This window comes from Sciurus carolinensis, chromosome 13 (assembly GCF_902686445.1).
Source record: "Sciurus carolinensis chromosome 13, mSciCar1.2, whole genome shotgun sequence".
In the NCBI taxonomy this organism is placed as follows: Eukaryota; Metazoa; Chordata; class Mammalia; order Rodentia; family Sciuridae; genus Sciurus; species Sciurus carolinensis.
Window position 1 is genome coordinate 3,496,030 of NC_062225.1, and position 23,184 is coordinate 3,519,213.

The 23,184-nt window shown below is 48.9% G+C and overlaps 2 protein-coding genes across 2 annotated transcripts in view; both read left to right on the forward strand.

The window, feature by feature from the left end:
• Positions 1 to 864: 864 nt before the first annotated feature.
• Positions 865 to 10,836, forward strand: Il1a (interleukin 1 alpha). Its single transcript, XM_047523454.1, has 7 exons — positions 865 to 912; positions 1,527 to 1,581; positions 2,962 to 3,010; positions 4,052 to 4,271; positions 5,613 to 5,786; positions 7,139 to 7,263; positions 9,252 to 10,836. The coding sequence occupies exons 2-7, from the start codon at positions 1,535 to 1,537 to the stop codon at positions 9,444 to 9,446; spliced, it is 810 nt and encodes a 269-aa protein (XP_047379410.1). The 5' UTR covers positions 865 to 912; positions 1,527 to 1,534; the 3' UTR covers positions 9,447 to 10,836.
• A 10,027-nt stretch (positions 10,837 to 20,863) lies between these two features.
• Ckap2l (cytoskeleton associated protein 2 like) overlaps positions 20,864 to 23,184 on the forward strand; it is a 28,461-nt gene continuing 26,140 nt past the window's right edge. The window contains exons 1-2 of the mRNA XM_047522832.1: positions 20,864 to 20,941; positions 22,899 to 22,965. Of these exons, the coding sequence (XP_047378788.1) occupies positions 20,899 to 20,941; positions 22,899 to 22,965 (110 nt within the window). The 5' untranslated portion in view covers positions 20,864 to 20,898. The remainder of the gene's footprint in view (positions 20,942 to 22,898; positions 22,966 to 23,184) is intronic.

Genomic DNA, 23,184 nt, shown 5'->3' on the forward strand with positions numbered 1-23,184 from the left:
GAAACCTGAAGCGTCCATCTGCTAAGGGTCTGATGTTCTACCACCTGAACGGGGCTGGCCTCGGGACTCTGGAAAAGCCTTCAATGACAACAACCAGGGAACCCCGAGGCCGAACCTCCCCTTCCCCGCCTCCATCAGACGACGGAGTCCCTGGTTCAGCTGGGTCACTCCGGTCCCCCATCTGTGAGCCACTGTACTCCAGGTGGCTGGGCTGGAGGATTCTCTCCTGAAGCTCTGTCACCTCTGCTGACAAAATTCACAGGAGCAAGAGATCTTGACTCTTGTGATAAATGTCACTTTTCTCTCCTCCCCCTAACACAGCCATGAGGTTGTCACTCCATACTAAAGAGATTAGTGTCTGATTCAAGCAAACCTCCCTCTTCAGAAAAAAATGGTTCATTTTCCCTCAAAAGCCACCCTGTAGCTACCAGTGGCTGCCAACTGCCCTGCAGGCTCACATTCATCCCTGGGGCCGGATGAACACATTAAGTCCAAACACCGAGTGTGCTTGCAAGCTCCCTGGGACTCTCACCATCTACACTTGTGATTTGGGGATTTTTTTCCCTTCCTCTCCCATCATGTATTTTTAGAAACTTGATAAGCCTCCTGCCCTCCTCCCCTTTTTCTCAGGCTACATGTTTATAATTGTAGGGAGCAAGGAATAAACAAATGAATCAAGCTGGTAATTCCTAGAACCTTTGTACACACCATTACCAAGTATTGAATTCTGGAGAGGGTCAGGCTAGTGAACATCGAAACACAGAGAAGACTGGGTTCCTGTAAATTCCCTATGACTCAAGGAGGCCACACCTACTCAAGAGGAGGCAATTATAAAAGGCAAAGGCAGCCTGACTCAGGAGCGAGCGTCCAGGCCCAGAGGGAGTCATTTTGTTGGCGTTTGAGTCGGCCAAGGTATTGTCCTTACTCCATCTCTGGCTCTTAAGACGGCTTTTGTCTCTCTCCTTGGCAGCTGACGCTCAGACTAACTTCGATAAAACTCTGGCCTCTTCCTTCCTTCTTTCCTTGTCCTTCCCTGGTTTGGCGTGTGTGCTAGAAGCACAGTCAGGTTTCAGGAAAAGGCTCTGGTTTGACTGATGAGGAACTGAGGGGCAGCCGAACTGGATCCGTGGGAGGGCATCCAAGACACGGCTGTGTCTTCCTCCAGGAGGGAAACTCTGCTGTCAAAAACAATCGGAGAACATTGAACCTTTTTCCACTCTGTCTCTCTCTTGGATTTACATAGGCAAATATTTCACTTTTAGGGTTTTTTTTCTCTTAATCCACCTGAGCACTGACTGTTCATCATGTGCAATGCACTGGGTTGGGCACAAAAGGAATACCAAGAGAAATAAGGCATGTTCCAGGAAGTTTACCATGGAGTGAGGGAGGCAGGTGCGTAGGAAAGAATTCAGGAGAGATGCTGGGTGCAGGCTACCCACTGAGTTTCCCAAGACGCTCAGAGCGGAGGCTTCTGGTCCCGAGGCTGGCTGAACTGAGCTGACAGCTACCCGTGTTCTCTGTTGCAGAAGTCAACATGGCCAAAGTCCCCGACCTGTTCGAAGACCTGAGGAACTGCTACAGGTGAGACACAGTTTCCTGGAGAACACCATGTCACGTGAGCTAAGTCAGACTCAGAAGGTCCAGGGTTGTGTGTTTTCTCTCATGTGTGGAAGCAGGAGAAGAAAAAGGGAAAGGAAGTGGATGAGGGGAGCTCATGAAAATCAAAGGGAGGTCAGGTGAGTAGAGGAAGGAGAATGGGGGAGGAAGGAGGAGAGGAGAGAAAAAGGAAGTGCTGGGGAGTGATACAAAGTGGCAAAGGTTGTGGTTATATTGTGTGTATTTAGGAATAGGTAACAACATATCCCATCGTTATGTGTAACTATAATACACCAGTGAAAAATAAGGGGAAGAAAAGAAATAGGTCCTATCTCTTGGGATTTAATGAGGGGTTCAAGGCTTACTAGACTCCAGGTAGGTGTTACAGTGACTGGCGTGAGTCCAGCGGACAGAGGCTGCAGAGATGGACACTAGCCCTCAAGTCAGAGCAAGCTCAGAGAAGACCAGGGAAATTAAGCGTCCAGTGTGTTAAACTGAAATTACATTGACTGGCAGATGGACACTTTAGAAAAGTGATCTCTAGCTGGGGGTGGTGGTGCACGTCTGTAAGCCCAGAGCCTCAGGAGGCTGAGGTAGGAAGATCCCAAGTTCGAGGTCAGCCTCAGCAATTTCGTGATGCCCTAAGCAACTTAGTGAGACCCTGAGTCAAAATTTAAAAAATAAAAAGGGCTGGGGATGTGGCTCAGTGGTAAAGCACCCCTGGGTTCAATCCTGGTTCGCTGGGTCCTGCATGAACTTCAACATCAACTTAGGTCCAGCCTCAATTGCACTCCCGTGCTCTGGTACAGTGGACTGTCCGAGAGAGAATCCATTGTCAGGGGTTTTTGATCTTGATGGGGAGGAGGAAATGGCTGCCCGGAAGTTCGAACACAGGAATGCACCCAGTCAAACCTCATTCCGATACAGAAGAAAGATCAATGCACACACTAAAACGACGGAACGTCTCCTGATGTTCCCATTACCCACTGTAAACAGCAACACCAACGGGGCTCTCAGTGGTGGCCTGGAAGCTTTGCCAAGTGCAGGCTGTTAAATTTGTCTCAGTGAACACACAGAAGCAGAGGACCTCTGTGCTGTTTCAAAATTGCTCTTTCGTCTCAAGGAGCTTAAGCTGAAGCCAGGCTCTCCCAGCTATTAGCCATCATAGGTAAAGGCTCATTAAAGTCCACGGCCTGCTCTAATGGTGACCGATTCCACGTCAGTAAGTGTGAACTGCCGAACGCGTGAACCTGTGGAGGACTCCTGACTCTGTGATGGCAGTTGTGGCCGCGAGTGTCCTGTTAGGATAGGGTGCCTGGTGCCAGGTGCCACTACTGAGCACATCCTCATCCTCTTTCTTGACAGTGAGAGCGAAGACTACAGTTCGGCCATCGACCATCTGTCTCTGCACCAGGTGAGCCGACGCTGCCCTTAGGGCCTTACAGAGCTTCCTCCACCCCAGAGCCCAGCAGAGGGCTGAACCCCAAGCCACAGGGACCCGCGTCACCCACTCTGGCCGTGACCCCTTGCTCGCTGCTGGTTGCTGGCATTCTTCACCAGCTTTTCCAGAACAAAGCAGAGCGACCCCGAAAGCCTGAGAGCAGGGTCTCCTGGGTCAGTCTTGGGGCAGTTAGTTAGGCCATCCCAAGGTGGTCTCTCAGGCCACTGGCCCAGGGGCCTGTCTCCGGAGCTGACTTGTGGTGGCCACCCTCTCTCCTACCAGCACCAGAGGTCAGAGACAGCCCTGCTGGCCGCCGAGCAGGCCGACAGAGAGCTGCTCGCCCAGAGGTGTCACTTTATGTGTCACGGCGCTGGCTTTAAAGGCTGTTTCCAGAGGAGCGTGGTCATCCCTGGGCATCCATGCCGCATGGGCCCCAGGACTCCCGCTCTCCCAGCATCTGCAGATGTCCAAGACCCTGACAGGAAACAGCCAGTGTTTGCAAATCGCCTCCTGTGTACTTCAAAGCATCTCTGAGTTGCTTAAGTCACCTCGCACCTGCAACCGCTTATGTAAACAATTGCCACCGTGCACCGTTTAGGAAAGAAAGACCAGGAAAAGGCTGTGCTCCTTCAGTGCAGATGTAATTGATTTTTTCCAAGTATTCTCAGTGAGGTTGGCTGACTCTGGGGATATGGAACCCTTGGAAACAGGGGTGACTGTATTCCTGCATTATTTTAAGCACCAGCAAGTAGAGGCTTAACCCAGGGGAACTCCCTGCTAAGGCTGCCCCCCACTGAGATCCTTTGCTAACTTGGCTCCTGACATCTTATTTTCAAACCTTCAGAGGGATGCAAGTCTTCCCAAGAAGACTTCGGAGGGACACAGGAAGGAGGGAGGGAGGGAACGGCAGTGTGGAGACCCCCCTCATCACGGCTGCGAGACGCGGCCCACGGACAGGAGTCTCTTTTCACGGCCGTCAATGGCTGCTCAGTTGTTGTTTTTCCTTCTTCAAAGAAATCCTTCTACGCGGCGAGCTACGACCCGCTTGGCGAGACCTGCGTGGACAAGCTGATGTCTCTGGGCACCTCTGAAAGCTCGAAGAACTCCAAGCTGACCTTCAAGCAAAGCCTGGTGCTGGTGTCAGCCAACGGGAAGACGCTGAAGAAGAGACGGCTGAGCTTCAATCAGCCCATCTCCGATGACGACCTGGAGGCCATTGCCTACAATGTGGAAGGTAAAGGCCCCCCACAAGAGCGTCCTCGGGTTCCAGCTCCAAGAGCCCCGAATCAGAACACCCAGACGCAGCCGGGCTTCAGTCTGGTATCTGACAAAGGAAGGTCCACTGTGGTCCTTCTGGAGTGCGGGGAGCAGTGGCCTGAGGCTGGAACACTTGCTGCCGGGCTCCTTTCTTGGCCAGGGCTTTCTTGTAAAGGTCACGTGACTCGGTTCTATACTGTCAGTGGGTAACTTCTTACCCGCTCTGCCTCCTTACGACCGTACTTAATCTATCTGTGCTTCAGTTCCCTCCACTGAAAGTGTAGATAATTGGAGTCCCTACCTCATTTGATTGTAAAGATTAAATAAGTCAACATTGCAAACTCTAGGTTAGAATAACCAAGAAATGCTAGCAGCCGTTACTGTCACCACTATCACGACTACTACCTCTACTATATGACCAACACCACTCACTTATTAATGGCTGCACTCTTGACTCGCCCCGCAACAACCTCACATTCTCCTTTTACCTATGAGCAAATAGCTGCTGGAGTTGCATAGCCTGACCACACACCTGTACATGGGAGGCCCTCGCATCTAACGCAGTTCTGTCTAGCTTGTCGTGAGTTTTCTCCCATGCCTTTTTTAAAATGACACCTAAGCCATAATACAGGCTCACCCTAGAAGGCTTAAAAATAGGAATAGAGGAAAGAACATGGAAACAACTCACTTCAGCTGCTCAGAATTCACCCCGCCATCACGATGGCATGCTTCCTTGTGGTCTCTTCCGTGTGCAGACACACACACAAATGTTTGATGTTTTGGGAAGACACTACCTACATTTTTATACCCAGCTCTTTTCACTTCACAATACAGCAAGAATATTTTATTTCCTTAGAATATATTCCTGGAGGTGAAATTACTCAGAGTCACAGGACTTGTGAAGCAATTGATACATACCGCTTTCCAGAAGGTCCAGGGCTACACCCTCGGTGGCATGGATAATCTCAGAGTGCATCCATGTGAAAATACAGGCAGGGAACACCGGTGGTCTTCCTGGCCACTGAGAAACCTCCAAACAACCACACATGAGAAAGTCACACCAATAATCTCCTTTTAAAACACAAAACACAACTATTGCCCAAGAAATCCGTTTAAAAAGAAAGAAGTAGCCACAAGGCTACTCTTAGAATCGAGTCCAGTGCTGACTGACTTCATACCTCTGTTTCCTCCCCTGGACTGAACAACACCTGACATCCCTTCCAGAGCTGCTTGCTGGGCTTGTGTTCACACGTGAAGATGTACCTATCATCCGTGTGCACACGTAGACATTAATGTGGAATTGTGCTACTGGTTTCAGAAACCATCAAGCCCCGGTCAGCGCCTCACGTCTTCCAGAGCAGTGGGAGTTACACCTACAGGAGGGTCATCAAAGAGGAGTTCTTCCTGAATGACACCCTCCACCAGAGTATAATCCAAGACCCGACATCTCAGTACCTCAAGGCTACCTCGTTAAATGACCGGGACCGTGAAGGTAACAGACCAACTTGTCCCCTCCCTTCTCTTCTTTCTTCCTTTCAAGCTTTCTACTTTCAAAAAAATGAACCTTTCTAGATCCTGGTTGGTTGGCACAGATCTTCTAGAACAGGACAAAACATATGGCCCTGGTGGAAAGCTTAGGCAAGGACAGAGCCTGTTCCACGCGGCATTCCATCGCTGCGGGGAACACGGAGCCCTCTGAGGGGCTATCTCCTTGCTTCTTTCGAATATTCTTCCCCTCCGATTTTAGAGTTGAGGAGACTGAGTTTCAGAAATATTCATGACTGGGGCTGGGTTGTGGCTCAGTGGCAGAGCGCTTGCCTGGCATGCGTGGGGCACTGGGTTCGATCCTCAGGACCGCCTGAATAAATAAAATGAAGGTCTTGTGTCCACCTACAACTAGAAAAGAATTTTAAAATAAATATTAATGACCTACTCAGACTGACCCAGACACCAGGGAGGAGCAACCCCTCTCCGTTAGAAAGCCTGACGAACAAACTTACAAAGAACTCCAGACCAGGAAGAGCCTTCCCACCTTTGATAACATACTCACGGGGCAGAACAGCCACCGGGCTGCAAATGGGGTCTGAAGAATGAAATTTAAGGGTCCAGAAATCCCTGTCACACAGGGACAAGCCTATTTTTGCCTCAGGACGTGTCATCGGAACACAAACTGTTTTTAAAGACCCGGGGAGGCGATTTGGCCAGAGGCACTCAGGGCTCCCTCTGATGGGTGGCACTGTGGTTGACAGACTTTGTGACGTTCACACATGATCGTGTGTCCTGATCTTTCTACCTAACAGTAACTTCAGACTTCGCTCCTCTGGGTGCAGCCTGTACATCTGCCGCGTTAGTGGCCCCGGGTATGTGCAGCCCTGTTGCTCTGCGGGCCGCAGGCTTGGCTCAGGAGCCACACCTGCAAACCTGTTACTGTCTTCCCCCTGGGGTTATTTCTTCATGGCATATCCCACAGTGGAACGCCCAGGCCAGCAGGCACGTTACAGCCCTGGTCAAGCACTGGTCTCAGGAAAGCTGAACTACATACGTCTCACGTGGTCATGCTGGGCCTAAACCCTCCACCGCAGGTCGTGAACTAAGAACTCACGAACGAAGAACTTGCAGGGTCTCATTCCACTCATGTAAGAGGTTCAACAAAGGCCCACTTAGTTCCTAAGTGGTGCGTCGACAGGAAATTCTAAAAACCCTAAGTATTGACCAGCCTGAAGACCTAACTTCTCTCCCCCCAACCCCTCTCTCTTTCTTTCTCTCCCTCAATACACACATAATCTTAAAAGGATACAATGAACACAATGGATTTATTTTCTTTTTGGCTTTTTTCCTTACCAGTGAAATTCGACATGAGCGCCTACATTTCACCAGCAGAGGATTCCAAATTTCCAGTGACTCTAAGAATCTCAAAAACGCGACTCTTCGTGAGCGCCCAAGAAGAAGACAAACCCGTGCTGCTCAGGGTCAGTTGTCTTCCGTGTCTGGCTTCCTCTTTGACCTCCCGTTGTGTGTCAAGGATCCCAACAGGCAGGCGCCCCCAGCGGGGTGGCCCGGTGCTCTCTCCTTCCTACCACGGTCCCCACCCCGTCTGACTTCTCACCTGTCCTCAGAGGCAACCCCAGGCAGGATCTGAGAGAGAGAATATGAGAGGTCAATCGCCTCTGGCTTCCTGCTCCCATCCCAGGGCATCCATTTACTCCATCCACCCCTACTCACACCCCTGGTCCGTCCTGCACAGTCCCAAGCAGAAAGACAATGGGGTCTGCCTCCTAGACACTTCAGTCAGCCAGCTGAGGTCAGCCAGGATCCATTACCTGCAAAGAGCATGAAGCAACCAGGGCCTTCTCGCTCCGGAGCTTCTCTCTTCCTGGGTGGCCCGGCCTCCCTCACCCCAGCCCCCTCTTCCCTCCCCGCTCCCCCCAGCACAGGTGCACAGGCACAGCCCACTGGAGCTGCCCATGTGTTCTGCACTGTTGGGTGGGCAGATGGCCAATCAACACCCCTGCCTCCAGCTAGGGTTCATGTGGCAGGTCCCTTCAAATGAAAACGGTGTCCACACCTCGGGCAGCAGCTTCGGGCTTTAATTCACTCAACGAGTATCGCTTATGGAGCGTAGTGCCACCACTGTGGAGACAGTGTGTCAGAGTCCTCGGCCTTTCGGGAACTCAGTCTTCTAAGGATCGGAAGGAACTCAGGTCCCTTGGCACTGGTGCACGGTGAGAAGGAGGAAGGACATGCAGAGGCCAGCGCTGCAGAGCTGGCATCTGGATTTCACTTCAGGGACAAGGAAAGGCCATTAGAGGGGTTCAGACAGTGCAGTGCCCCGTCCTCACTTAGATCTCTACAGGGAGAACAAACCGGAAGGCAGGCATGGCAGCAGGAGGAGAGCCCAGCCGGGGGCTGTGGCTGCAGCCATGCAGTAGGGCAAAAGAGACGGTGCAGTTAGAATCGGTCATGGTCAGAGAGAAACCCAGCAGGAAACGGAGTAGGAACTCCGCCTGCTGAGATGGCAAAAGGTAGGAGAGGAATAGATTCGAGAAGTAAAATCTTTGCTGACATTGAAAACCCCGCGGGAACCTCAGAGGGCCACTCACTTAGATTTAAAAGAGTAGGGAAGCCGCGCCCAGTGGCGTACACCTGCCATCCCAGCGGCTCAGGAGGCTGAAGCAGGAGGATCCTGAGTTCAAAACAGCCTCAGCAAAAAATAGGCGCTAAGCGACTCCGTGAGACCCTGTCTCTAAGTAAAATACGAGTAGAGCTGGCGATGTGGCTCAGTGGTCGCGTGTCCCTGAGTTCAATCCCCGGTACCAAATAAATAAATAAATAAATAAGAGTAGGGAAGAAGCATCTCAACATGGAAAGTGAAATTCATTTTTCCATGAAAATGTCCGAGCTCATCCACACTCACGGGAAGAGCTCCATCTACAGGGATCCTAGTCAAAGTATTCAGCTACTGCAATAGCTGGGAAGGGGTGTGTGTGTGTTTAACCTTCCATTTTTGACTTAACTATGGAGACAAATGTCATCTAAATGCTATAGGACTTCCCCGAGGTGTGACTTACACTGTTAGAGGTCACCATGCTTAGAGGGCTTCGAATCACCGCCTTAGGCCTTCCGTGAAGACACGATCAAGATCCTCCCCAACCAGCCTGGACACAGTGAGACACCAGTGTCATTGGCAGTCAGGACTAATTAAGATTTCTTTCCAATTAACGAAGGAAATCAAGTCTTGCAAATACCTGAGGCCGTGCCTCTAAGAGGCATCTGGAAAATGCTTGATGTGTGAGCAAATGAATGAAGAAACTGTGTCATCACGTCAGAGTCAGCACCCTAGAGGGCTGCTTCCCACGGGGCCAGAGGCCACCGGGTCAGAGGCCACTGAGGGATCTCACTCTCGTTCCTTTTCTAGTGTCTTCCGTTCTCTAACAGAATTTGGTTCTCTCTCTCACAGGAGATGCCAGAGACGCCAAAAACCATCAAAGAGGGTGAGAACGACCTCAACCTCATCTTCTTCTGGGAAAGGCACGGCGACCTGAACTACTTCACCTCGGCTGCCCAGCCTGCGCTGCTTATTGCCACTAAGGTGGACAGTCCCGTGCACATGGCAAGGGGACCACCCTCAATGACAGACTTCCAGATGTCATGAAGCCAGCCTCCGCAGTGGGGCGCGCTCCCCTGTGAGCTGCCGACAGTCCGTATGTACCGTGTACATGAAGAAGTCGGATTCTTTACTCTTAGTCATGTGCTGAGAATGGGCTGAGCCTTTGTAATTCTAAATGAATGTTTACCCTCTTTGTAAGAGAAGAGCAAACGTAATGGAAGCAACACTGACACAGAATGCTATTTGTTATTTAGAGAACACCCTATACTTTGCACAGTACCAATCATTTTAATTACGATTCTTCATATCATTCTCAGAAGAGCCACAGGGCTACGGACTATGGCTACCAAAAAAATTCTACCCATATTACAGACAGGTTAACTAAGGCATAAGAGAACCCATAAGTACACACGGCAGCACTTGGAATGAGAAGCCACAGACCCAGGATTTCATTTCCTCTCCGGGCCTTCTGCTTCTTAGTTGTGATTGGACCCTTAATCCAATGGGATACATTTCTAGGACCTCGGTTTTATCATTTTCAAGAGGGAAAGAATAGACAGGCACAGTGGCCCACCCCTGTGATCCCAGTCACCCAGGAGACTAAGGCAGGAGGATCTCTAGACCAAGGGCAGCTTCGGTGACCTTAGCAAGACCCTGTCTCAAAATAAATTACAAAAGGGCTGGACATGTGGTTCAGTGGTAAAGCGACCCTGGGTTCAATCTCCAGTATCACAAAAAGAAGATCAGTTAATTAATTAAAATTATTTTAAAGGGAGGGAATAATACCTTTATCTTTCTGCCTCAATGGCTTTTTTATACCAATCAGTGAGTGAGGTCATTTTAGTAAAGTATCTCTTGAAGCTGAGCCTAAGAATGACAGACCATAGAATGTTATTTATAAAGTATTATTTATATGTGTATATGCATGAGTATATTTATTAACATATTTAAGATAATTATAAGTTATTATTATATTTATGGCAACTCCTTGCATCCCCTGAGGGGAACAGGCACCCTCAGGAGCAGCAGAGCTCCCGGGCTGAGTTGGGGCACCCTGGTCCCAGGGGTGCTCTGCATTCTAGTACCCGGGAGCCCTGTAATTATAGTAATAAATTTATATTAATTACTCTGTGTGTGAGCTAGTAATTAGGCCAGTCTTTCACTCCTCTGCCCTTAACCTTGCCTGACTCTGTCTTTCAACCTCACCTGTAATCAAGTCCAACTATCTAAAATGGGAGGAGTTCAACCTGGCGACCCCAAGCCCATCGTCACCTAGACTTTATTTTCAGGGCTATGATTGATATTTCTTCTGGATTCTAAAAATGATCATCAAATCATACTGCTACACTATTATCCATAAGAATGACTGATACAGTATTATCAATCATAATTCAATAAAGCATCAAATTTGATCTGACACCTTGTTGTTATCTTTTTTTGTTTCAGTTTTGGGTTTTGTTGTTTCATTGTTTTGTTTTGTTTTGATGTGTGTGGGGTTTGCTTTATTGTTCTTTTTACTACGGTTTTACTGCAGGGTAATGGGGGCAAATAATAAAGCTTCATATAAATAACTATATGTAGGATTACTTTACAAAACCAAGCCAAGATTTTATATTTTTTCTCTCCCCTTTGTTAGCCGCTAGCATTCATAAACAGCATCACGAGTCCGTCGGGCTGGGTGGTAGAGCACTTGCCTAGAATGCAGAAGTCTCTAGGTTCAATTCCCAGTACCTCACAAAGAAAAAAAAGCGACTGAGATAATATTCCCAGGCTTTTTAAAGCTCACATAACACTGTGCAAATGTTCCTATGTCCCTACAAACCCACACCTCCTGAGTCCCATGGACGGCCATCAATGCATCCATGTGGAAAGCTTGGACACAGGTATGTTGAACTGGAAAGGTTAAAATCAAGGGAACCTGCAATTCGATGTGGATCGTGATGAGGAAGGAGAGCCCAAGAGGGGCCATCTCTCGGGACTGGACGCTGGGTGACCGCTATTGTCATCAGTCATATTCCTGGAGGACGTATGGAGCGCTCCATTCCAGTATGAAGTAGGATGCACGTAACGATAGACATGTCGTCAGAGCCACTGACGGGCCCCCCAAGCGCAGGTGTGCAACGGGCGGCAGCAAGGCACCCAGCTCTCAGGGAAGTTAGAGCTGGGCAGGAACGGGTTTGGGAGAGACCGTTAGCTGTGCAGTAGGTCAGATCCTGAAAGAGACATCGTGAAGAGGAGAATGCCTGGAGACCGGCTGTCCACACAGCCGCCATCTCTTCCCTCCTTACAGAGAAGTCCTGACCTCACTGGGAGGCCGAGGCGCCCTTCCCTAAAGAATGAATCTACTGGTCTAGGTCCAGCTAAGGCACGCTGACTTCATCCTGTGTAATAAGATGCAAGTCACCGGGCAACTTCCGGGAAAGATTTTCCACCCTGACGAAAGAGGGAGCCACGTGGAAGAAGCCCTTCTTCCCTCCTTATTTTATTTCATTCCATTTTATTGGCGGGGGGTGGATTGGGAATTGAACTTGCGATCCTTCTGCCTCACCTGGTTCTTTCCAGCAGCCACGACTACCCTCAGGTTTCCTTACCCCAAGTCTAGCTAGAGTAAGACTAAGTAAAACCCTGCTTTCTTGCTTTCCTTTGGTTTTAAGAAACATTTAAGAACTATGCTAATATTAACATATCTTTAATTTTAAGAAATAGGGAAATACAAAACACTGAGCAAACAATACAAATTCAAGAAGCCTTAGCCGAGTATGCTGCTCCCCTGTAATCCCAGTGATTCAGGAGGCTGAGGCAGGAGGAACACAAGTTTGAGGCCAGCCTCAGCGACTTAGTAAGACCCTGTCTCAAAATAAAAAAGAGCTGGGGATGCAGCGGTGTTAAATACCCTTGGGTTCAATCCCTGGGACCAAAAAAAAGAAAATCTTAACAAAGATATAATAGCTTCTGAGTCTCTGACCAGTAGTGAAAATCAAATCGTTGTAGAAACAGCCTTGGAGTTCATTCTCTCAGGGCCAAACACTTGTATCCTCTTCCCCTCATCCCTCACCATCTGTAGTCAGAGGGCCACCATGATGAGGTCTGTCAGTTTCTTTAACTAAATCTTACACGCCAGCTTCCAAACTGATGTAAAGCCACATCCCTACACTTGCTCTCTCAGGAGTGACAGAACTGCTCTTGGGGACAGGGACAGTTCTTGTGGTGGATGTAAGATGTGCTGCCTGTCTGTGGGGGAACAGCGTCCACCAGGATCGTCCTCGTGAGTCTTGACCCACGTCGGTGTCAATCCTGCATGAACGTGGTTGCTTAGGATTGAATGTTGCTAGACGCGGTCAGCTCAGCACAGCCCAGAGTGGGGCCTTTTCTCTCCTGTTTTGGACACGTGTCTTTGTTCAGACAGCGTAGGCCTTAGTCTCCTGAACACCCAATGACATAGTTTATTCCTGTGCTATTTGTAGACAACTAAGACCTGTGGCTTTTCAACCCAACTTCAGGACGGAAAATGCATCCCTATTAAATTGAACCTGGCTGACTTGGCCCCAAGAACTACTTATGTTGCTCTGGATTCTGATTCTCTTATCTAATACCCTAGTTCTCCCTCTCAGCTTGGTGACATCTGCAATTTAAGAAGCATGTTTTAATTTTGCTCACAGTATATAGTAAAGTTGAAAGAGTAAGTTACAAACATTTTTACCAGGTGATTCTGCTTTATTTATATTTTAAAAGATTATTATTACTTATACGTTAAAAGATTATGAACCAGCATGATGGCGCATGCCTGTAATCCCAGCGGCTGGGGAGGCTGAGGCAGGAGGATCTTGTGTTCAAAGCCAGCCTCAGCAAAAGCAAGGTGCTAAGCACCTCAGTGAGACCCTGTCTCTAAATAAAATACAAAATAGGGCTGAAGATGTGGCTCAGTTCAATCCCCAGTACCAAAAAAAAAAAAAAAAAAAAGATTATGGAAGGATATACGTACACAAAAATGTTAACAGTTCTTATTTATGAGTGATTGAATAATTTATACGTTTTCTGGGTTTTGCTTATGTATTTTCATGATTTTAAGTGCACGTATGATTCCATGACAAAACACCAACTTAGAATCTGCTGTTTGAAAATGTCTCATTGAACTATACATAGAATGAATGAATTTCAATATATGCAAATTAGACCCCAATGAAGAAGACTTTTGTAATCTAAAGGTAAAGAGAAGTGTCCCGGTTCCACACCTCGCTTGGTGTAAGAGAGTGGCCTTTCCGGAGCCCTCTCTCCGCCATGGTCTGAGAGGTTCGAAGCTCCGGAGGTCGATCTCTCGTCCCTCCAGAGACGATGCTTTCCCTCCCATCCACTTTCCTACCCTCCACTCTCACTGTGCTGCTTGTTTTTCAAAAACTTACATCCCACCTGGTTTTCCATCAGAGCAACTGATGGATAAACATGAAAGGGTCCCATGAGACCTTATGAACAAAGAGGCTGCGCCCCCGGAGGGTGCTAAGCGGGGGTCCTGGGGGGGTGCAGGGTTCTCCAACGTTGAGCTTTTCAAAACTGTTCCTGCCAGACCCCTCGCCTCTGCAGACTCTGATTCAGTTGATCTGGGATGGGACTTTGAGTCTCTCTCTCTCTCTCTCTCTCTCTCTCTCTCTCTCTCTCTCAGTTCCAAAGGAAACACTCGTGGCCAAGAATTTCTGGACGAAGGTGATCCCAGCATCAAACACAGTCGTATCACAGGCGAACGGTGGCTTCCGCCTGGGCGAGTCAATCCAGGGCTGGAGGAGGCGAGGACACGTGTCCCAGCAGCCCAGCAGAGGCCATCCAACAGCCACGGGGACGCGGTGCAGCCACCTGCAGACAGCGCTCAGCAGAGGCAGCCCGTCCTACATCCACTGGTGCCCTTCACGAAGCTCTGGGGCCTGGCAAGCAGCCCCTGGCCTTGAGATTTCCTCTCCTGACAGGTCTGTGGTGCGTTTCCCCAAAGAGAGAGGCCCGTGGCTCAGCCCCCCATCTTCCCGCGCCCCTAACCAAGTCTGGCTGCGAGCGAGACGAGAGGTCTTGGTTCCAGAGGAGCGCCCCTCTCTCCCCGCCGACGCTGGAGTCGGCTTTCCTGCATGCAGCCCCTGCTCCCTGCCTAAGAGCAGGCAGAATGTTTCTTCCTCTCATGAAGAATACGCTGCTGATAAACTGGAAAGAGAGGGTCTGCGGAGATGATGGCCGTTCCTAGCATGGCTCTATCGCAATGGTTTGGAAGGGACTTTCAACAGGTGTCTTCCAAGTACCGCAGGCGCGCGGTCTCCGCCTCGGCTCAGGAGGGGCGAGCCATGCCAAGACACCGCTCCTTTTCTACCAGGACTACCTGTTCGGTGCCATGGCAAGAATATCTCTGTCGTGGCTATGGGTGGGTTGTGGGCTATAAAGTCGTTAGCTTTTAGATCAGATAGAGGACTCCTCTTCTTCTGACCCTCATTGCTAAAGGAACTTCTGACCACCAGCTGGTTTCCAGGAAGAGAACATCCTGGCCAAAGAATGCGACCTGCCATCCTTGCCCTGCTGGAAATTAAAACTTGATCTCTTATCTCCTAATTCGGTCTCTTGTGAATTTAGGCTAATGTAGAGGGAAAGAACCAGCTTTGGAATCCCTCCTGAGTTCTAATCTCATTGACTTTGTCCCTCTTGGGTCACTCTCTTCATCTCTCAGTCTCAGTTCTTCTTCACCCAGGGTCCTGAACCCACAGAGCAGAGGCACCGACCCTGGGTGAAGGCAAACGTTCTGCAAACCATCAGGTAGGTTCTCTTGGCCAGCCGGTCAGCCATCCTTGGTGACTTCAACCTGGCCATGCTTGTGGATTTCCAAGTTCTACATTAAGTTGCATTTTGACATTTGCCATAGCGTTTAGCAAAGACTCTAATGATAAGTCGAGGGGCAGACGAGACAAAGATTCATGGGCTGGAAGAACCAGCAGGGACCCATGTGGGCTCCCAGTCATGTCTACACAGCATGGTTACTGTATTGAAAGAGTCTTTAAGGGAGTAAGGCTCATTCATTCAACAGATATTTGCTGGGTCTGTTTCATATCAGGCACAATGGACATGGTGATCTGCCCTCAGCACGCAGACCAGAACAGATAAGCAATCAAGTTACTGCCAAAGAGAATCTTGGAAAACCTTCCTTGAGAAAGAATGCCTTGCCTGAGACTGAGAGATGGTGAAGAGCTAATTAAGAATACGCCATTGTGAAAAAGACAAATGACTGCTAAGACTTGACTGTGTCCTGTGTTGGAAACTCAGTTCTCAATGCACCAGGGTTTTGGAGGAAGCACCTGTAAGGGGTAGCAAGGTCATGAGGGACCTGCCCTCGTGAACAGACCAACATGATTTCAGGTGATAAAAGAATGAGCTCAGTCCCTCTTCTCCTTTTCTCTTCTCTCTGTGCTTCCTCTCTCTCCTCTCCCTCTCCCTCCCTCCTGCCTGCACACGTGCACAAACCTCCTCTCACCCTTCCGCCTTCTGCCATGGAATGATGCAGCAAGGTAGTGCTTGTCAGATGTGGGCCCTGGAGCTTGGACGTCCCAGCCTCCAGGACTTTAAAACATATGTCTCTGTTTTTTACAATTTATGTAGTCTGGGGTAATTCCGTTACAGCTGCACAAATCAAGAACCTCTTTTTAAAATGGGCAAAGGAGCAGAAAAGACACATTTTCTAAGAAGACATAAAAAGACCAATAAGAACAGGAGAAGACACTCAACATTATCAGCCATCAAGGAAATACAAATGAAATCCACGGTGAAATACCACACATACCACACCCACCAGGGTGGTTATAATAAGAAAGATGGACAGTGACACGGTTACTGAGGAGGTGGAGAAGCTGGAATCCTCTTCACTGCCGATGGGAGTGAAAAACGGTGCAGCTGCTTTTGGAAAATGACCTGGCCGTTCCTCAAAAGGCCAAGTGTAGAATTCCCATGGGGCCCAGTAATCCCACCCAAATATCGTCTTGGTTCGTCTACTGTTGCTCTAACAGCATATCTGAGACTGGAAATTTATAAAGGAAAGAGCTTCATACTGGCTCAATTCTGGAGGCTGAGAAGTCAAGATGCAGCGGCATCTGGTGAGGGTCTCATGCTTCTTCATTACCTGGTAGAAGTCAGAAGGGGAAGTGAGTACCTTAGGAAGAGCTGCAGAGGGTTGGGCTCACTTTATAACAACCACTCTCCTGGTTGCTAATCCAGACCCTCAAGAATTAACCCTGTACCACCAGAAAGACATTCATCCTTCTTAACGACCTAATCTCCTCTTAGGGTCCCACCTCCCAACACTGTCACCCTGGCAATCAATCTTCAGTATGAGTTAAAGGGACAACCAATAGCAGCACTGAAACATATGCAAGCAAAAACTCATAAATGAATGTTCAGGGCAGCATTCGTCACAAGAGACAAAAAGTGGAAACACGCTAAATGTCTATCAACAGGTGAAAGGGCAAATAAAAGGTGGTATGCCCATACAATGGAATATTACCCAGTCATTAAAAAGAATGGAGCACTACATGGATAAACCTTGAAAACATTGTGCTAAGTGAAAGAAGCTCATCGTGGGTAACGTCTTGCACAATTTCATGTGTATTCAATATCCATACTAGACAGAGCTGTAGAGACCAAATGTAGAGGAATGGCTTGCTGGGAGGGGCTGGGAGGAGGCGGGAATGGGGACTGACTGCTATTGGGAAAGGGTTTCCTTAGTGGCTGATGAAAATGTCCTAAAATTGAACTGTATAGGGCAAGTGGATGAACTGCTAAAGATGATACAGTAAAAAATAACTCAGGGAAAGCAGGAAGAGGGGTTGGGCTCCCACATAGAAGAGGATGGAAAGGAACATAAGGAAAAGCCATGAGACTGGGCTGCAGCAAGCAGAGAGTAGTGTGACCCAGGTCTGGAGAGGAGACCTAGCGGAGTCCTGCAAGGGCTTGTGGGTCTTCCGCCCAGGAGCAATGGAAGCCCTCCCTTCACGGGATGCATTCAGCATTTTTTTAAATTATTTATCTTTTAATTTTTTACAGACTGCATTTTGATTCATTGTATACAAATGGGGTACATCATTTCATTCTATGATTGTACACAATGTAGATTCATACTATTCATGTAATCATACAAGTACATAGGGTAATGATGTCTGTCTCATTCCACCATTTTTCATAACCCCCTCCCTCTCATTTCCTTCTACATAATCTAAAGTTCCTCCATTCCTCTCTCACTCCCCACCCCCGCACCCCCATTATATATCATCATCCACTTATCAGGGAAAACATTCAGCCTTTGGTTTTTTGGGCTTGGCTTATTTCACTTAGAATGTTATTCTCCAGTTCCATCTGTTTATTTGCAAATGCCATAATATTCTTCTTCTTTATGGCTGAATAGTATTCCATTGTGTATATAACTAGAGTTTCTTTACCCATTCATCTGTTGAAGGGCATCTAGGTTGGTTCCACAATCTAGCTATTGTGAACTGAGCTGCTATAAACATTGATGTGGCTGTGTCACTGTAGTTTGCATTTTTAAACCTGCCTGGCTTTTGTTGCCCATCCTTTTTCCCACATTAATTTTCCTACAAATAACTAAAGGATGAGAGAGTGGGTGCAGAACTGACCAGTGGTGCTCTAAAGGAGCACCAATAAGCGGAGGGTTTATCTGGGCTCACTTTATGTGACGTTTTATAACAGGCAGGGCTCTTCAATAACAGGCCAGGGGAGGGCTCCCCAGCAGCAGCAGGGATTCTGCCGAGGTGCAATAGGTAAGTGGAATCTGGACAATACTTGCGCTGGGCAGGAGACTGGCAAGATCACTTGCAACACTGGAACCTGTCCGACCACTAACATTCTAAGCAGACCAACAGGCCCCCTCACTTTTCTGAAACTGGCTGTGAAAGAGCCCCTTTCTTACTCACTGGGCTCTGGCCCTGCCGCTAGACTTAACCAACCAGCTCAGTCATCATTGTGGTTTCGGTGTGTGCTGTCCCCCAACGGCTCATGTGTGAGACAATGCAGGAAGGTTTAGAGGTGAGGTGAGATCTTTGACCCCATGGGTGCATGGACGGTGGGGATTAACGGGGATTAACGGAGTGGTGACACAGGCAGGCAGGGTGTAGCTGGAGGAGGTGGGCCCTGGGAAGGTGCCTTTGGAGTATGTATTTTGTGAGCTAAACTTAGCTCTCCCTGCTTCCTGGTGTGATATCTTAACCGCTGTCCTCCACCACCCTCTTCTGTCATGATATTCTGTCCTACTCAGTTCCTGAGGAACGGAGCTGGCCGTCTATGGACTAAGACTTCTGAAACCATGAGCCCCAAAATAAACTTTTCCTCCTCCAATTGTTTGTTCACAGCAGCAAAAAAGCTGACTAAGCATTATGGTGGTACAGAGTTCAGTTTTCACTAAAATCCTTAACAATTTTACCCATCAATTTCCTGATCTTTTATAAAACACATTTTACCCCAAAAAACCAAAGACCAAATGCTCTCTCTGATATGTGGATGCTAACAGACAACAGAGGGAGGGGGGAGAATAGACATTCATTGGATTAAACAAAGGGGAATGAAGGGAGGGGAGGGGGATGGGAATAGGAAAGACAGTAGAATAAATAGGACAGAACTTTCCTACGCTCATATATGAACGCACGACCAGTGAAATTCCCAATCATGTACAACCACGAGAATGGGAATCTATGCTCCATGTATGTATAATATGTCAAAATACATTCTACTGTCACCTATAACTAAAAAGAAAAAAATTTTAAAAAGAAGAAACATATTTTATACGACTAATATAAATGTCAAAATGCATTGATCTGGAAGCCCTAGCACCACTCTCTTCCAAAATCCCCACTCAGGCCAAAGAGAAGAGCTGTGAGTAGCCCTTCTAAGAAGCCAACCAGTGAAGCAACCTAGCAAGCAGAGGTCCAAACGTGACCGTCCCCTCCACCTCCACCACCATCCCGGAACCCAGGCAGGAGTTCCCTGACACACAAGAACATTTCCCAGAGCTCTCCACGAAACTGCAGAGCAGCTGGGCAAGAAGCACTCTTCAGAGGAGAAAGCTTCAGACTGAAACAAGAGGAATGAGGTGCATCTGGGGACTCGGACAACTGGGCCTGCCCTCTGCCCTCCCAGCTGACGTGGCCAAATCAAAAACATCCATTGAAAAATTGATGCCCCGCTGAAAAGAGTATGTGTCCCCCAAAACCTAAAAGTAGAATTAGCACATGGTCTGACACCGCCACTGCTAGGTGTGCACCCAAGAGAACTGAAAGGAGAGCCAGCCATGGGTAAGTGCACACCCTCTGCAGGCCGGCCGTGGTCACAACAGCCACGGGGTGGAAGCAACACACTCCACATTCTGGATGAGCTGATAAGCAAAATGCAGCAGATGCATTCAGTGGACTTTCATTCAGTCTTAGAAGGGAAATTCTAACCCATGTCACAAGGAAAACACTGCTGAGTGAAAGCATCCAGTGGTCCCACTCTCGAGGGACCTAGACTAGTCAAGTCCAGACAGAAGGGACCACCAGGAGGGAGGGATGGGTGATTCCTGAGCAGGGAGGGTCAGGTTGGGAAGAGGAGCGCTCTGGGACAGGGGCGTTGGCTGCTCACCAGCGTGGATGTGCTTAATGCCACTGAACTGTGCACTTCCAGAAATGTAATGCTTAAAACTGGTTAAAAGGTAAAATATGCCATGTATGCACTACCATAAGCAAAAATGGAATTTAAAAGGAGCTGCCCTTCCCCCAAGAAGGACTACAATTTTTTTCTCCTACAGATTCAGCTGGAGAGGTGCATTCTTGGTTATCACACACCGTCACGCTCTCCGGGACTCCGGACTGGCGGCTGTCCGCGCAGGTGGAGGTGCACTCGGAGCTCGGTCTCACACAGTGGGATGCTGCGCACACACAGGACCTAGGAAGGGACTGCGCTGCTTGCGACGGGCCGCCTCGGTCCTCCGCTGCCTGTGCTGTCTCCTGTGATGCACACATTAACCTTTTTAAAACTAAGAGCTACCTTTAAAACGGAGCGGAGAGGCAGCCTGCAGCGCCCAGACCTAAGGCCTGAGACCCGACCCCTAAAGGAAGTGAGTGGCAGGCACCTGGCTCGCCCCGCTTTTGCGGAGGAGGGATTCGGCAGCGGCCCAGCTGCGGGGCAGCTCGGCGGTCGGGGTCCCGGGATCCAAGCTCATCATACCTGACAACCGCGCTGGCCTATCCCTGGTCGGAGCGTCCCACCGCCCCTCGAGGCCCCGCCCCGAGCCCGCGCGACGGACGTTCTTCCAATCACAGGGCCCCAGGGAACGCGGGTCAGGGCCAATCGCAAAGCGTCTGTTTCCTAGCGTCCCGCCCTCCCCTGCTTGCGATTGGTGGGTTTCAAACCCACGGAAGCCAATGAGAGTGCGGAGAAGGCGGGGCGGTGGCCGTGGTTCCGGGCGCGGCTTTTGAAGGAAAACTGTTGCCGAGAAGTCATGGTGGGGCCGCGGCCTTCCTCTGCCGCCGCCGCCGCAGCGGGTGAGTAGGACTGCGAGCCCCCGGTTCCTACCAGCGCTGGGACACGGGCGGGGAGGCAGGGGGACACCGAGCGAGTCCCTCCTGCGGAAGCTGCCCTTCCGCTCGCCTGCCTGCCTCCGTCTCCGCGCCCGGAGTCGGGCCCCAGACCCCGGGAGCCGTGCGGGGCGAGGTGCCGCGTGGCATCTCCCCTGCGAGCCCTGCAGCAGCCCCGGACTCCGTGTCGCTGCCACCACGTCGGGAGGAAGCAACCGAGGCCCAGGCGCGGGGTCCCAGCACGGACGGGGAGCAACTCGCTGGATCTGTGCGGTCCCGACTCGGCACGCTGCCGGGCGTGGCCCTCGGTGCGCTTCCCCCCGGACGTTGACAGAGCCAAGAGGCGGGGTCCCACCTGCAGCCCGGGCTGCTGCCCAGTGCGGGGCTCTGCAACCTGTTGCCGTGTTGTGCACTGACGAACAGGGATCGCGGGGTCCCTGACCTGGCCGATGTGCCCGGAGCCCTTTCCTGCCCTTCAGTGCATGCATACGCAGTCCTGATTGTTTTATCAGCCATCCCTGTTGTTGTCAGCTCCGTTCTGGACACTGCTCTAGGTGCTTCTAGGCAACAACCCTGCAAGTTGGGATTCTCTGTGCCCAACAGCAGCAAGGGGTACGAACCTGCCAGAAGTCTCAGAACTTGGGATTCCAACTCCATGGCAGACGCTGTAGCCCCTGCCCTCTACGCTGCCCGGCGTGGACCTCAAGTGTTGTGTTTCTCACCACTGTCTGCATCCAAGTTGGAGAGCAAGACACAGGGCAACTCGGTTTAGTTGAGGTTAAGAATAGTTTTACATGCCTGTGGCCTTTTTTTTTTTTTTTAATCATAATGTAATTTTAGTCTTTTTCCACCATCTGCTCACTCACTATTCCCCACCTTTGAATTCCCATAATTGTTTCTTTAACCTTTTCTTATGGCATCTAGATTTTTCCTTATATTTTAATTAGTGTTGTTTATTTTGTCTCTACTACTAGATTGGAACTTCTTGAGGGTAGAAATATAGGTTGAATCTCCCTTATCTGAAATGCTTGGGACCAAAAGTGTTTCAGATTTTTTTTAGATTTTGGAACACTTGAATATATAATGAGATTATCTTGGAGATGGATCCAAACCTAAACATGAAAATCATTTACACTTCATATACACTTCATACACATAGCACAAAGGTGGTTTTATGTGATATTTTTAGTGCATCTGTGTTTTGACTAAACGCAGTCACATGAGGTCAAGTATGGAATTTTCTATTTATTAACTGATTTTTGACGTTCAAAAAGTTTTGAACCTTGGTACATTTTGGATTTCAGAGTTTCAGATTAGGGATGGTCAATCTGTATGGATTTTTCATCCCCTCACAGTCCCTTGCTTAGAAAGTCACCATGTAGATGTTTTCCATAATCTCCCCAATCTGGCCTGTTTTTTATGTAATCCCACAGGGAAACCATGTAAGGGATTGTTGATAAAAATCACTGTCTCTGTCAGGAAAAAAAGTAAGATCAAGCCTAGCTCACCAGCTCAAGTGAGCCAATAACAGAATTTATTTGTGTAAAGCGTGGTGTGCTATAACTGAGAATGGTGGCTAATGGTGGCTGTGATCAAGGGCTCTGGACTCTAGATAAACATGTTTTCAAATCCTGGCTTTGCTACAGACTAGCTGGGTACCTAAGCATGTCATTTACTCTCTCTGAATCTCAAACTGCAAAATAGCTCACAGGATTGTCTTGTGGATTAAAAGAAGTAAAGAGCTTAGTGGAGGGCCTAGCATTTTAATAATATTGTCGATGTTCTTATAGCTTGAAGGTAAGCCTGTAGGATTGGGGATTTTGCAAAGCCTAAATCATTACTCAAAAAAGTGTCATCTTTTAGAATATAAAGAACTGGTTAAAATCTCAAGCTAAAGATCTGTGGTTGTTCACCTGTTTTGCAGAAGAGCGGCAGAGAAAGCTCCAGGAATACCTAGCAGCCAAGGGAAAACTGAAGAGTCAAAACACCAAGTGAGTTTGTCTACCTGCGATTATGCCAGTTCTGTTGCCATCGGTGCTAATAGCAATTTAAAGCCTCTTCAAAACATAGTCTTTGTTTGCAGCCTATTCAGCCCACATTGGTATCTGACCTTTTTAGACCAGATGTGATCAAAACCCCTGGGCAGCTTCTAGTGTTGGCAAAGACTTAAGCATTGTTATTTTGACAGCCTCAGAGAAAGGGGGAAAGGG

What these genes read in the sequence shown, in the direction of transcription:
- Il1a (XM_047523454.1), top strand. Translation starts at nt 1,535, where the DNA reads ATGGCCAAAGTCCCCGACCTGTTCGAAGACCTGAGGAACTGCTACAG. An exon ending in ACCATCTGTCTCTGCACCAG is followed by an intron (nt 3,011 to 4,051) that starts GTGAGCCGACGC and finishes CCTTCTTCAAAG; the next exon opens with AAATCCTTCTACGCGGCGAG. An exon ending in AAATGACCGGGACCGTGAAG is followed by an intron (nt 5,787 to 7,138) that starts GTAACAGACCAA and finishes TTTCCTTACCAG; the next exon opens with TGAAATTCGACATGAGCGCC.